At 43.2% G+C, this 15,291-nt stretch overlaps 1 protein-coding gene and 1 pseudogene across 1 annotated transcript; both read left to right on the top strand.

Moving 5' to 3' along the window:
• The first annotated feature begins 446 nt into the window (after positions 1 to 446).
• LOC101106226 (olfactory receptor 9S13-like) lies at positions 447 to 1,397 on the top strand. The gene has a single exon (XM_027958430.2). It carries the CDS (start codon positions 447 to 449, stop codon positions 1,395 to 1,397), a length of 951 nt encoding a protein of 316 aa, XP_027814231.2.
• A 5,712-nt stretch (positions 1,398 to 7,109) lies between these two features.
• On the top strand, positions 7,110 to 10,775 carry LOC101105969 (eukaryotic initiation factor 4A-II-like; annotated as a pseudogene).
• The last annotated feature ends 4,516 nt before the right edge of the window (positions 10,776 to 15,291 follow it).

Here is a 15,291-nt window from a genome sequence, read left to right as displayed (position 1 = left end):
CTGGGTCATGTCCTGATGGCATGAAGTGCTTAACAATTTCTGAAATTAAAGAATGGGTAAATAAGGGGTGGGAGGTGCAGGATTAGACACCTGAGCATCCCTGTGGGGAGGGAGAGCATGTCCTTGAAAGCAAGGACAGGGAGATGTAAGCCACTATAACACAGTAGACTCTCTACTTGGCAGGACCCCTTGAGTCTTTTCTCATAGCAAATGCCCCGTCTCCCACAGGGTGAGTGCTCCAAGCACACTTAGTAATTAGTAAATCAGAGGAAATGGTTATGCTGCAGATCAGCTAGTATTTATCAGGAAGAAGACTAGTATCTAGTTGCCCTGCAGTTGGGCACTGAAGGGTGCCTGTTCTCCAAGAGAGGATGACTTTGTGACTGTGCCCCTCTCTCTGCCTCCCACTGGCTCCTAACTCTGCCCTGTGTCACCAGCTCAGGGCCATGTTACCCCAAGGAAACAGAAACCTCTCAATGATGTCTCTGCAGGAGTTTGTGCTGGAGGGCTTTGAGGGTGGTCCGCAGACCCAGGCCCTGCTGTTTGCTCTGTTCCTGGCCCTGTACGTGGTGGCCGTCCTGGGGAACCTCGCCATGATGGTGGTCATCACCCTGGATGCCCGTCTGCACTCCCCAATGTACTTCTTCCTCAAGAACCTCTCCTTTGTGGACCTGTGTTACTTGTCTGTCATCTACCCCAAGGCCCTGGCCAACACTGTATCTTCCTCCAAGGTCATCACGTTTGAGGGATGTATCATTCAGTTTTTCTTTTTCTCTCTAATGGGTGCCACTGAGGCATTCCTCTTGGCCGTGATGGCCTATGACCGCTTCGTGGCCATCTGCAGCCCCCTGCGCTACCCCATCTCCATGCGCCCCTCGGTCTGTGCCTGCCTGGTGCTGGGCTGCTACTGCGGGGGCTGCCTCAACTCCATCCTGCAGGCCAGCTTCACATTCAGCCTCCCGTTCTGCAGCTCCAACCACATTGACCACTTCTTCTGTGATGTGCCGCCTCTGCTCAAGCTTGCCTGTGCTGACACTACCATCAATGAGCTGGTCATGTTTGGCCTTTGTGGTCTCATCATCGTGGGCACCACACTCGTGGTCCTCACCTCCTATGGCTACATCACCGTGACCATCCTGAGGATGCCCTCAGGAGGAGGGAGGCACAAGCTCTTCTCCACCTGTGGCTCCCACATGACAGCCGTGTCCCTCTTTTATGGGACCCTTTTTGTCATGTACGCCCAGCCGGGAGCTGTGGCGTCCATGGAGCAGGGCAAGGTGGTCTCTGTCTTCTACACCCTGGTCATCCCGATGCTCAACCCCCTCATCTACAGCCTGAGAAACAAGGACGTGAAGGATGCCCTGCGGAGACTGGGGCAGAGACACACAGCCACGTGACAGAGGGTGGCCAGAGAGACAGTGTCCTGAGGGCTGAACAAGAGGACTTGAGGGGAAGCACTGGGTTTAATTTGAAGGATTTATTCCTCATTCTTGTAATTCATTCTTACAATTCGTTCTTTCCTCCAACATTTTATTTTGTCCTTCTTGGAAGAACATCATGGACCTCAAACTGCAAGAGATGGAAAATGAATAAGGCATTTTCTTTGCCAACATAAAATTAATATCCTTAAAGGGTATGACTCGAATCTTGAAGTTTGGGTAATACAGTGGGCAGAGTGATCAGCAGAGAGTCTTTGACTGAGAATATATTTCCAAATTCAGCACCCTCCAGTGAAGATATTGTTGTTGTTCAGTAGCTAAGTTGTGTCCAATTTCTTGTGACCCCATGAACGTAGCATGCCAGACTTCCTTTCCCTTTGCTATATCCTTCAGCTTGCTCAAACTCATCTCCATTAAGTTGGTGATGCCATCCAGCCATCTTATCCTCTGTCACACCCTTCTCCTCCTGCCCTCAATCTTTCCCAGCATCATGGTCTTTTCCAATGAGTCAGCTCTTTGCATCAGGTGGCCAAAATATTGGCGCTTCAGCTTCAGCATCATTCTTTCCAATGACTATTCAGAGTTGATTTCCTTTAGGATGGACTGGTTGGATCTCCTTGTTGTCTAGTGAAGGTATGAAACTAGACAAACTCATGTTTTTACCTTCATTTCATTGTTAAATCCATGTAAATATGTGCTCAGTAATCTCCTTTGGACCACCTAGTAGGGAGGTTCTAGGACACTCAGCCCGGCCCCTTCCTTGGTGATAGGCTGGGTCACCACAGCCCATTAGGGGGGTTTGGAAGACCATGCATTCCCTCAATCCTGAGCGGGGCTGTTCCTCCCCTCCCCCTTCTGTTCACTGATGCCACCACCCAACAGGGAGGCGGGAGGGAGGCACCTGCGCTCCTGCTTCAGACGCTCCTAGTGCTCCCTGTCCTGGGTTTCTCCCCTCAGACAGCAGCTGGGAGCCCCAGAGAGCCAACGTGGATGCCTGACACCCAAAGTTCACCGTCCAACCTGACAGGTGACACTGTCCTGACTACTTGTGACCCTAAGAAATGGGGCCTTGTCAGCACAGACATCTCTGAATAAGGATGGAGGTCCTGGTGCTGCTGCAGAGAGCAGGGGGTGGAGAGAGAAGGGGTAGTTTCTTGGCAGAAGCATAGCTCCCTGGCCCTCTGTCCCACACTCCCTGGGGGAGCTGGATCGTCTGTCTTGAGCTCCCCATTCAGAGCTCCAGCCCCTTGCTCCATGGACCCAACACACAGTCTGCACTCATATCCCTATCATGTCTCCCTGTGGTAGTCATCCAGTCCCATGGTCACTCCCAGGAGGTGGTCCTGTGGACACAGGGCTCGTCTGTTCCCTGTAAGTTCAGAGCCCTCCTCTCTGATCACAGCTCTCCATCTCCCTGCTGTCTCTGCTCAGGAGACTCTGGCAAGCAGCCAAAACCCAAGTCATCAGATTTCTGCTCACTGTTCCTCAATAGGAACTGCTCCAATGTCTCTGCTGGACTCTGGTAGCATTGTCTCATCTTTGGGCTCCAAAACCAGTTCTAAGTCTGCTGTAGATTACTGTATTCATCTGATGACCTTTGTTCTTTGAGTAGTTTTCCCAAAATAGCATGCCTTCTCATAGTGTCATGCTGCGGCACTGTTCCCTTTCCCTGCATTCCTTGCTTTCTCTTTTTTCTCCGCCTCCTCATTTCCTCCCCTTCCTTCCTTCCTTCCTTTCTCCTTCTCCCCCTCATGTTATTTTTCTCATTCCAAGGAATATCTTACTCTACATTTCTAAAGGAAAAGAAAAATCCCAATCTTTTGTATGCAAGGGTAGAGTTCTCATCATTATGTAAATTTTAATGGTACAAGCAGTAAGGAATCTATGGTTCTCAGTAGAACATTAATTCTCACTTTCAAATAAATCAGGAAAATTGAGTCCAGTATTCGATGGAATGGAAACTGTTCTATAGTCTGGAAGAGAATTATTTTCAAAACCCTACAGGTTGGCTTTACCTCTCTGTAAAACTATATTTCAGATTGCAGTGGATATCTCTATACAACGTTAGAAGTGGTTTACTTGGTTGCTCATCCCATACTATGCTTTGCAAGCTACTGGCACACACTAGATTTTCAGTTCACATCTAACGCCAGAGTATAAGTTGAATTCAGTGTTAGTCACTGAATTTCAAAATATACATGATACAGCTCGTTTCTTTATTGTGCTTAAGTGGACAATAAACACATTACATTTCAAGACCACATTGTAGTTTTGATGCTGATATTTTGGTGAACTTTGGAAGTTTCTACCTTTTAAAAGCAAAAAAAAAAAAAAAAAAAAAAGACTTCTGTTGCATTTTGAGTGTAGTTCAGTCCTGTTGTTTAGTCGCTAAGTCTGTCTGACACTTTCGCAACCCCATGGACTGTAGCTCTCCAGGCTCCTATGTGCATGGCATTTCCCATGCAAGAATTCTGGAATGGGCTGCCATTTCCTCCTCCAGGGGATTTTCCCAAATGTGGAGCTCAGGAGTGTCTGGCGTATTCACCTTGTGTGTATCAGATCTCCAGAACTTTTCATTTTGCAAACCTGGAACTCCATCCCCCTAAATAATAACTCCCTGTTTCCTCCTCACCTCCGCCACTGGCAGCCACCATTCTTCTTTCTGTCTCTATGGATGTGACTTCTTCAGAAGCCCCAGATAAGCAAAACATAAAGCACTGGTCTTTTGGCATCTGGTTGTTACACTTCGCATAGTCCCCTTAAGATTTGCCCATGTTGCAGCATGTGGCAGGATTTCCATCCTCTCTAAGGCTGAGTGGTATCCCATCACACGTGTATGCAACTTTTTGTTTATCTCTTCGTCCACCGAGGGACACTTGGGTTGCCTCCACCTTTTGGCATGCAAATATCTCTTAGGAAGACTGCTGTTTTGTTCTTTATCCTATTTTTCACTATATACCCAGATATTTGATTGCATAATATTGGAATTCTTTTTTAATTTTAGGAAGAACCTTATACTACTTTTCATAGTGGCTGTACCATTTTTAAGCCTATAAAAAGTGCAAAATTGTTGCAATTTCTCCACATAATAGTCAGTATATGTTCTTTTCCTTTCTCTTTCATGTCAGCCATTATAATGATTGTAAGGTATAATCTCTTTGTTGTTTTTTTAATATTTCCCTAATGATTACTGATTTTGAGCATTTTCTTATATGTTTGTTGGCAATTTGTAGGTTATCTCTAGAGAAATATCTTTAAGTAACATGAAAATTTTAAATTAGGTTATTGATTCATTTAATTATAGTAATTCCTTATGTATTCTGAATATTATCCTCTTATCAGACATAACATTTTAAACATTTTCTTCCAGATCGCAGGTTGCCTTTCCATTCTGCTATCTAAGTCTTTAATGCACACATTTTTAGTTTGATGTCATCACATGTGTCTATTTTCCCTTTTTTCCATATGCTTTTGGTGTCATATCCAACAAATCATTGTCAAATTTAAGGTTATTGAGTTTTTCTCAGATGTTCTCTTCCAGGAGTTTAAGAGACTTAGGTCATACATTTAGATTTTTAATCCATATTAAGTTAGTTTTTGTTCATGAATCAAGGTAAGGGCCTGCCGGGGTCCAGCCCCGGTGGATCCAGGGTCATTTGAAGGTGGGGGACAGTGTCGGCATCTTTGGAAAAATACATATTTGATTACAGATATAGAGAGAGATTAGAAATGGATAGTGTAGTAGGAGATAGTGTAGAAAAAGAGGCTGAATAACTTGGATTATGTGGAATAGCATCCATGCTCCAGATGGGAATTCAGCCAGAAAAACGGGAGCAAGAAAGAAGCGACATGGGGGAATCAGTCTTTCCGGAAACTGATCCAATTTCTTTATTTTGGGGTTTGCTTATATACTTTTTGTTACACATAGGGATGAATACAGAGTCACGCTGGGGTCAGCAGTCCTGACCTTTATCAAAATCAGGTGCCTCACATAAAAAGGTCTTAGGGATTTTACATCATCTGGCCATGAGACCTGCTGACATTTTATGATCCTTTCTTTCTGATAACCAAAAAACTTATTTCTTCCAAGGGTGTTTTTTCTTAAACCAGGCACCACCCTCCAAATAATGTTACATTCCTATAGGGTGAGGGTATAGTGAGTTACAATCAAGAAAGGAATTTATTTAACCCAAGGTTAACATGATTCATCTTAAAGGTTAACACTTATTTCTCCTATATGCTTAAAGGTTAATACTTATTTCTCCTATGTGTTATATTCATTATAAGGGAAGGGAACATGGAGATTTAGCAGCAAACATCAGCCCAACAAATAAAAATCCTTTCACCAATGCTCCCCTTAAGATCTATTTAGTCTTAAGATAGTGATAAAGTTACATTTTTACATAGTAGGACACAGTGATTTATAACAAAGTACAGTGATCTATTACAAAAGAGAAAATCCATTAACTCAAAAAGTCTAGTATTGCTAACATCAAAAACTACTATATTTCCTTTTCTATATTCCAAATACATTGATTAATATATTCCCAGGTGCCTAAGGATATGGAGGCCTGGCGGCAATCATTGACTCAACAAGAAGAAAAAGCCCTGTGCTAATTAAGACTCAGAATACCCCAAAGCTCTCTGCTGTTTATGGTTGAGAGGTAGTAAACAATCATGTGGCAGGAGTATGGATAATCCTGCCACACAAGCTAGTCTGTCAGCAGAGAGGTTTGACCTGAGACACCCTTGTCCCACCCAGAGCAGGGAATTAGCAGCAATTATTGACACAACAAATGAAAAACCCTTCACCAATATAGTTCCTAACCAACCCACTATACTAATAATTTCTAACTCCCCAAAAGAATTTGCCTTTAGTAAGTCTAAAACATCTCGTGCCTCTCAGGTTGGGAGGCTGTAAACAATCACATGTGGCCGGGCGAGCCTATACAGGTGGGCCAGATAACCTTCAGAGGAGTCCGTAAGCTGAAACACTCTTGTCACGCCCAGGAATTTTTATTGCCTTGGAGCTGCACCTTTACTCCTTCTTCGAGAGAAACAGTTATGGGGGAGAGCCCCCCATAAAGTCAGAGGCGTAGGTGAGAGCATAAAACAGACTCTGGTTTTGGGGTTAGATGCTCGGGAACAAGGGGTTTCCTGAGGCTTGATCATGCCTTTGCGTATGCCAAGCCTCCTTCCTCATGACCTTTGCCATGGGCGGAGTTCCTCACGCTGGCCCCCGGCAAGGGCCCACATTATGCTTTTTCACATAAGCAGCCAGTTTTCCAATGCCATTTGTTGAAGGGGCTGTTTTTTCCCTGCGAGTCATCTTGGCACATGTGTTGACCATTTGACTAAATTGATGAAGCTTCACTTCTGAGCGCTGTATTCTGCTCCATTGTTCTACAAGTCTGCCTTTGTGCCAATGCTATACTGTTCTGATTGCTACAGATTTGTAATATGTTTCCAAATTAAGGTGGAGAGCTTTTCAGCTGGGTGCTGATGGCTCTTCAGATCCTGTCTGGCAGTTCCATAGATCATAACAGCAGAGAACCTGGTGACCACGACCCAGAGGGAGTGGGCCCACTGGCGTCATCAAGAGCAACTGAAATGAGGCTGTTGATAACATTGGTAATATGAACTTAAAGGGATCTCTTCTTTGGGGCACCTATGCTTATGGTTTTGAGAAATCATCAGTTATTCAGCAGAGAGTTAGTATTCCATGTATTAAGGAGTATGATGTGATTATCAGGCTCAGTCAGGTACTGGCAAGACAGCCACATTTGCTCAATGGATGGAGACTGAGTTCCAGGAGACCCAAGCACAATATTGGTCCCTGCCGGAGAACTGACTTGACAGATACAAAAAGCAATTCTGGCACTGAGAGACTATGTAGGAGAGACTTGTCATGTCTGCGTTGGTGTAACCAATGTTCTAAATAAAATGCAAACTGCAGGCTGAAGCACCGCATATTGTTTTTGGTACACCTGGGAGAGTTTCTGATGTGTTAAACAATTATCTTTTTCCAAAATGCTTGCTTTGGGTGAAGCACATAAAATGCTGAGCTGAGGGTTTAAGGGTTAAATCTATGAGATTTTCCAAAAGTTAAATACAAATCCACACACCTATGGACACCTTATCTTTGACAAAGGAGGCAAGAATATATAATGGAGTAAAGACAATCTCTTTAACAAGTGGTGCTGGGAAAACTGGTCAACCACTTGTAAAAGAATGAAACTAGATCACTTTCTAACACCACACACAAAAATAAACTCAAAATGGATTAAAGATCTAAATGTAAGATCAGAAACTATAAAACTCCTAGAGGAGAACATAGGCAAAACACTCTCTGACATAAATCACAGCAGGATCCTCTATGATCCACCTCCCAGAATTCTGGAAATAAAAGCAAAAATAAACAAATGGGATCTAATTAAAATTAAAAGCTTCTGCACAACAAAGGAAAATATAATCAAGGTGAAAAGACAGCCTTCTGAATGGGAGAAAATAATAGCAAATGAAGCAACTGACAAACAACTAATCTCAAAAATATACAAGCAACTTATGCAGCTCAATTCCAGAAAAATAAACGACCCAATCAAAAAATGGGCCAAAGAACTAAATAGACATTTCTCCAAAGAAGACATATGGATGGCTAACAAACACATGAAAAGATGCTCAACATCACTCATTATTAGAGAAATGCAAATCAAAACCACAATGAGGTACCACTTCACACCAGTCAGAATGGCTGCGATCCAAAAATCTGCAAGCAGTAAATGCTGGAGAGGGTGTGGAGAAAAGGGAACCCTCCTACACTGTTGGTGGGAATGCAAACTAGTACAGCCACTATGGAGAACAGTGTGGAGATTCCTTAAAAAATTGCAAATAGAACTACCTTATGACCCAGCAATCCCACTGCTGGGCATACACACCGAGGAAACCAGAATTGAAAGAGACACATGTACCCCAATGTTCATAGCAGCACTGTTTATAATAGCCAGGACATGGAAGCAACCTAGATGTCCATCAGCAGATGAATGGATAAGAAAGCTGTGGTACATATACACAATGGAGTATTACTCAGCCATAAAAAAGAATTCATTTGAATCAGTTCTGATGAGATGGATGAAACTGGAGCCGATTATACAGAGTGAAGTAAGCCAGAAAGAAAAACACCAATACAGTATACTAACACATATATATGGAATTTAGGAAGATGGCAATGACAACCCTGTATGCAAGACAGGAAAAAAGACACAGATGTGCATAATGGACTTTTGGACTCAGAGGGAGAGGGAGAGGATGGGATGATTTGGGAGAATGGCATTCTAACATGTATACTATCATGTAAGAATTGAATCGCCAGACTATGTTTGATGCAGGATACAGCATGCTTGGGGCTGGTGCATGGGGATGACCCAGAGAGATGTTATGGGGAGGGAGGTGGGAGGGGGGTTCATGTTTGGGAATGCATGTAAGAATTAAAGATTTTTAAATTAAAAAAAAAAAGTGAACTGTGAACTTCCAGATGTTCAAGCTGGTTTTAGAAAAGGCAGAGGAACCAGAGATCAAATTGACAACATCTGCTGGATCATGGAAAAAGCAAGAGAGTTCCAGAAAAAACATCCATTTTTGCTTTATTGACTATGCCAAAGCCTTTTACTGTGTGGATCACAATAAACTGGAAAATTCTGAAAGAGATGGGAATACCAGACCACCTGATCTGCCTCTTGAGAAACCTATATGCAGGTCAGGAAGCAACAGTTAGAACTGGACATGGAACAACAGACTGGTTCCAAATAGGAAAAGGAGTACATCAAGGCTGTATATTGTCACCTTGCTTAATTAACTTCTATGCAGAGTGCATCATGAGAAACACTGGGCTGGAAGAAGCACAAGCTGGAATCAAGACTGCTGGGAGAAATATCAATAACCTCAGATATGCAGATGACACCACCCTTATGGCAGAAAGTGAAGAGGAACTAAAGAGCTTCTTGATGAAAGTGAAAGAGGAGAGTGAAAAAGTTGGCTTAAAGCTCAACATTCAGAAAACGAAGATCATGGCATCTGGTCCCATCATGGGGCAAAATCTACTCATGGCAAATAGATGAGGAAACAGTGGAAACAGTGTCAGACTTTATTTTGGAGGCTCCAAAATCACTGCAGATGGTGACTGCAGCCATGAAATTAAAAGACGCTTACTTCTTGGAAGGAAAGTTATGACCAACCTAGGTAGCATATTAAAAAGCAGAGACATTACTTTGCCAACAAAGGTCCACCTAGTCAAGACTATGGTTTTCCAGTGGTCATGTATGGATGTGAGAGTTGGACTGTGAGGAAAGCTGAGCGCCAAAGAATTGATGCTTTTGAACTGTGGTGTTGGAGAAGACTCTTGAGAGTCCCTTGGACTGCCAGGAGATCCAACCAATCCATCCTAAAGGAGATCAGTCCTGGGTGTTCACTGGAAGGACTGATGCTAAAGCTGAAATTCCAGAACTTTGGCCACCTCATGCAAAGAGTTGACTCACTGGAAAAGGCTGTGATGCTGGGAGGGATTGAGGGCAGGAGGAGAAGGGGACGACAGAGGATGAAATGTCTGGATGGCATCACCGACTCAATGGACATGAGTCTGGGTAAACTCCAGGAGTTGGTGATGGACAGGGAGGCCTGGCGTGCTGTGGTTCATGGGGTCGCAGAGTCGGATACGACTGAGCAACTGAACTGAACTGAACTGAACTGTTTCATGCGATGTTGCTTTCTGCCACAGGGCCAATAGCTGTGTTGGAAGTGACTAAAATTCATGAGAAACCCAATTCAAATTCTGGTGAAAAAGGAATAATTGACCCTTGAAAGAATCAAACAATTTTATATTAATGTTGAGAGAGAGAAATGAAAGCTGGACATACTTTGTGACTTGTATGAGACACTGACGATTACACAGGCCATTATTTTTCTCAACACAAGTCACAAGGTAGACTGACTGTGAGAAAATTCATGGCAGGGACTTCGGAGTTTCTTCTGTGCGTGGTGACATAAATCAGAAGGAAAGAGTTGTAATCATGAGGGAACTCCGATCAGGATCAAGTGGTGTTCTGATCTCTTACTGACTTGTTGGTTTGTGCGACTGATATACAACAAGGGTCACTGATTATAAACTTACCTACTAATCTTGAAAGTGATGTTCACAGAAGTGGTAGATGGGGTCTATTTGGGAGGGAAAGTGTGGCTATGAACTTTGCTACTGAAGAAGACAAGAGGATTCTTTATGACTTTGAGACTTTCTACAGGACTACAGTGGGACAAATACTGATGAATGTGGCTGGCCTCATTTAATTCCTGGGATGAGACAGTTTTGGATGCAGTGCTCACTATTGCTAAATAGACTGTCACAACGTGCATCATGCTTCTTTCTCTGGGAAAATTTGAATCTTGTCTCAGTGCTCATAATGAATTAGAAATAGCAGATTTTCATAGCCAAGTGACATTAGTCATGAGTTCTTGTAAGGAAAGTCATTAGCTTTATCTTCTTTAGAGTGAGACTGTTGCGGTTGGGTATAAAAGATAGGATCTTTAAAAATCTTTCTTTCTAATGAGCTATCACTTCACACCAGTCAGAATGGCCATTAGCCAAAAAATCCACAAGCAATAAATGCTGGAAAGGCTGTGGAGAAATAGGAAGACTGTTGCACTGTTGGTGGGAATGCAAATTGACACAGTGACTACAGAAGTCGATATGGAGATTGCTTTAAAATCTAGGAATAGGTGTACATATGTCCCCCCCTCTTCAACTTCCCACCTATGGCTGATTCATGTTAATGTGTGGCCGAAATCAAGCCAATATAGTAAAGCAATCATCAATCAATTAAAAATAAATATTTTTTTAAAGAAAATCAAAAAGAACTAGAAACAAAACTGCCATATGTCCAGTAATCCAACTACTAGGCATATACCCTGAGGAAACCAAAATTGAAAAAGATGCACGTACCCCAATGTTCAATGAACCACTATTTGCCATAGCTAGGCCATGGAAACAACCTGGATGTCCATCGACAGATGAATGGATAAAGAAGCTGTGGTGTGTATACACACAAAGGAATATTACTCAGCCATGAAAAGGAATACATTTGAGTCAGTTCTAATGAGGTGGATGAACCTAGAGTGTATTAAACAGAGTGAAGTAAGTCAGAAAGAGAAAAACAAATATTGTATATTAATGCATATATGTGGACTCTAAAAAGATGGTACTGATGAACCTAGTTGCAGGGCAGTGATGGAGGCGCAGACATAGAGAACAGACTTATGGGCATGGGCAGGAGAAGGAGAGAGGGGGTGGGACGAATAGAGAAGTGTCACGGAAACACATACATCACCATGTATAAAACAGTTAGCTAGTGGGAATTGGCTGTATGACTCGGAACTCAAACTGGGCTCTGTAACAAGCTAGAGGGGCGGGGTGGGGTGGGAGGTGAGAGGGAGGTTCAAGAGGGAGGGGACATGTGTATAATTATGGCATTCACGTTAATGTATGGCAGAAACCAACACAATATTGTAAAGCAATTATCCTTCAATTAAAAATACGGAAATTTCTTCAAAAAGCCTGGGACTTCCAACTTTGCTTTCAAGATTGTTGGGTTTTTTTTTTTTTTAATTTTTATTTTTACTTTATTTTACTTTACAATACTGTATTGGTTTTGCCATACATTGACATGAACCCACCACGGGTGTACATGCGATCGACTATTTGTCTTTCTTGAGACTCCATATGAATTTTAAAATGTACTTTTCATTTTCTGCAAAACATAACTGTGATTTTGAAAGTGTGACATTGAAGCTTAGATCACATTGTATAATTTTGTTCTCTTCCAACTCAAGCACATGAGATATCTTTCATTTTTTAGGTTGCCTTTAATTTATTTCAGCTATTTCAACAGTCCAAGGGACTCTCAAGGGTCTTTTCCAACACCACTGTTCGAAAGCATCAATTCTTTGGTGCTTAGCTATCTTTATGGTCCAACTCTCACATCTGTACATGACTACTGGAAAAGCCATAGCTTTGACTATATGGTCCTTTGTCAGCAAAGTGATGTCTCTGCTTTTTAATATGTTGTCTAGGTTTGTCATAGCTTTTCTTCCAAGGAGCAAACATCTTTCAATTTCAAGGCTGCAGTCAGCACCTGCAGTGATTTTGGAGCCCAAGAGAATAAAATGTCACTGTTTTCATTGTTTCCCCATCTATTTGCCATGAAGTGATGGGACTGGATGCCACAGTCTGTTTTTTGACTGTTGTGCTTTAAGCCAGCTTTTTCACTCTCCTTTTTACCTTCATCAAGAGGTTCTTTAATTCCTCTACAATTTCTGCCACAAGGGTGGTGTCAGCTGCATATCTGAGGTTATCCCGGTTTTCCCAGCAATCTTGATTCCAGCTTGTGATTCATCCAGTCTGGAATTTCCCATGATATATTCTGCATAGAAGTTAAATAAGCAGGGTGACAATACACAGCTTTGACGTACTGTTTTCCCAATTTAGAACCACTCTGTTTTTCCATGTCCTGTTCTAACTATTGCTTCTTGACCTGGATACAGGTTTCTTTGGAGGTGTCTCTTTAAGAATTCCCATCTCTCTAAGAATTTTCCACAGTTTGATATCATGTTTCATATTTTGGATCAATCTAATACATGACAACAATATTTTGGTTTGTTTCATCAATTACTGAGAGAATATGATAAATCTCAATCATGATTTTGATGTTTGCATTTCTAATTCTGTCAGTTTTTGATTCATATATTTGAAATCTTCATTAGTGGTGAAGTGAAGTGAAGTCGCTCAGTCATGTCGACTCTTTGCAACCCCATGGACTGTAGCCTACCAGGCTCCAGGGTCCATGGAATTTTCCAGGCAAGAATACTGGAGTGGGTTGCCATTTCCTTCTCCAGGGGGTCTTCCCAACCCAGGAATCAAACCCAGGTCTCTTGCCTTGTAGGCAGATGCTTTTACCGTCTGAGCCACCAGGGAAGTCTCTTTAGTGGTATACAAATTTAAATTTTCTGATAATCCACGTGGATTGAACATTTTTATTTTGAAATGTCCCTTTATAAGCAAACTTCCCCCCTGAAATCTACTTTGTTTAATAATTTCTGAGCCTTAAGAGCCTCGTTTTCCTTAGCATATTCATAACACAACTTTCTCCAGGATTTTACTCTCATACTTCCTATAATTTTCGAATAATCATATATCACATTTATAAATTGGCTTTGATTTTCAGTGCAGGATTAAAATATCTTAACAGATACATTTACTTGACCTGCAATGAGGGAAAGGCCATATTATGACTTAGAGAGGGTTGTGCTGCTTCTGCAGACACAGAGCCCTGCACATCACTCTTTGTCACACCAACACACCAGGATGAAGCAAAGGAGAATGGTGTGTGGGGGCCAGGAGGTCATACCTGCAGCCTGAGACCTTTCCAAGAAGGGCCACTGGGTCCCTCTGAGTTGCTTCTCACCCGGTGGACCCCAGTGCTCCCAGAGAAATTTCAGGCTTCCTGCTCCTCCTGTTTTGGGCTGAGATGTATCAAAGAAAGGTTAGACACAGGATTGCATCTTTCAGGGACTCAAGGAGTTGGGAGTCCCAGCGTACTCAGAGCTCAAGTAAATGCTAATTTGCCACTTGAGACCTTGAATCCCAGCTGTGCCAGGTGGAGAGTATCTTCGAGTAGAGTCATCCAAAGATGCAGGTGCCATGAATACTACACAGCTGAGGGTAACAGGTAGAATTGAGCCAGTCTCATCTCCTGCTTACACCAAGACCCAGGAGTTTCCTGCAGCAGGCACTTGGAGCACATGGCCTGCCTCTGACCAGTACCCCAGGTGCTCTCTGCTGCCCTCTCCTCGCTCTGACTTCCCTGCACAGGAAGCCAGAGGTAAACGAGGGAGCAGGATCCTCAACACCACGTCATTATCATCAGCACAGACCTGGGTCAGGAGTCCTCCCCGGGAGCACAGGGTCGTGGGTGAGCCATGCTCCTCCTGACATCACAGGAGCACTGTGGTCATCACTCAGCAGGGCGTGGTCAGCATCACTGACAGGTTAGTCCTGGGAGTCTGGACTCTGAACAACACAGTCCCCTACCTCTCACTGCACTGGGCAAGATCAGTCAGGGCCACAGGTCTGAACTTTAATGAGAGAGGGAATAATCATGGGGAGTTATATAAATGTGGGTTTTAACTTTAATGAGAGTAGAAATAATCAGGGGGTCTTGAATAAATATGATCTTAAATTCAGTGCCTGAGACCTTGCATTTCTGACCAGGTCTTAGATGCTGCTGCTGCTGTAGGGCCTCAGACACACATGATAACTAGATATACAAGGAAAGGACTCAGGACTTAGTCATCACAAACAGAGGCTTGTGACAACACTGGATTATTCCGCTTCACCCCCTAAGGCATTTCTCAGGCTCAACTCCCAGATTCAGTGAAGCCAGCCCTGCAGCCACTCTGGATCACCTCAACAGCCAAAGGAATGTGTGAGTATGTTTTTATAAAGCAAACTGAGAGATTGGCTTCCCAGATGAAAATGCAAATTGTTCCTCAGGTGCTCCCCCAGGCACCCTAACGGTCACTGTTTTGATGACCCAAGCCTCCTGAGATGGACAAATAGCCCTGGGAAACAGAACAGAAACAGGGAGCTGGGAACCCCAGGAGCAGAGGAGCAGACAGCCAGCCTGGGGTGGTGGGAAAAATAGTCACTCTGGTCACAGTGAATCTATTGTGCGTATGACCAGGGGGTAAGCAGAGATGGACAGGAAAGCTTGGTCATGATGAATGTGACTGCTTGCACAGGCCAGGGGTG

The sequence above is a fragment of the Ovis aries genome, chromosome 1 (assembly GCF_016772045.2).
Source record: "Ovis aries strain OAR_USU_Benz2616 breed Rambouillet chromosome 1, ARS-UI_Ramb_v3.0, whole genome shotgun sequence".
In the NCBI taxonomy this organism is placed as follows: domain Eukaryota; kingdom Metazoa; phylum Chordata; class Mammalia; order Artiodactyla; family Bovidae; genus Ovis; species Ovis aries.
The sequence above is the reverse complement of the archived record's forward strand: the minus strand, read 5'-3'. Positions and strand labels throughout refer to the sequence as shown.

Excerpts from the sequence above, each read along its gene's own strand:
- LOC101106226 (XM_027958430.2), top strand. The coding sequence starts at position 447 with ATGTTACCCCAAGGAAACAGAAACCTCTCAATGATGTCTCTGCAGGAG.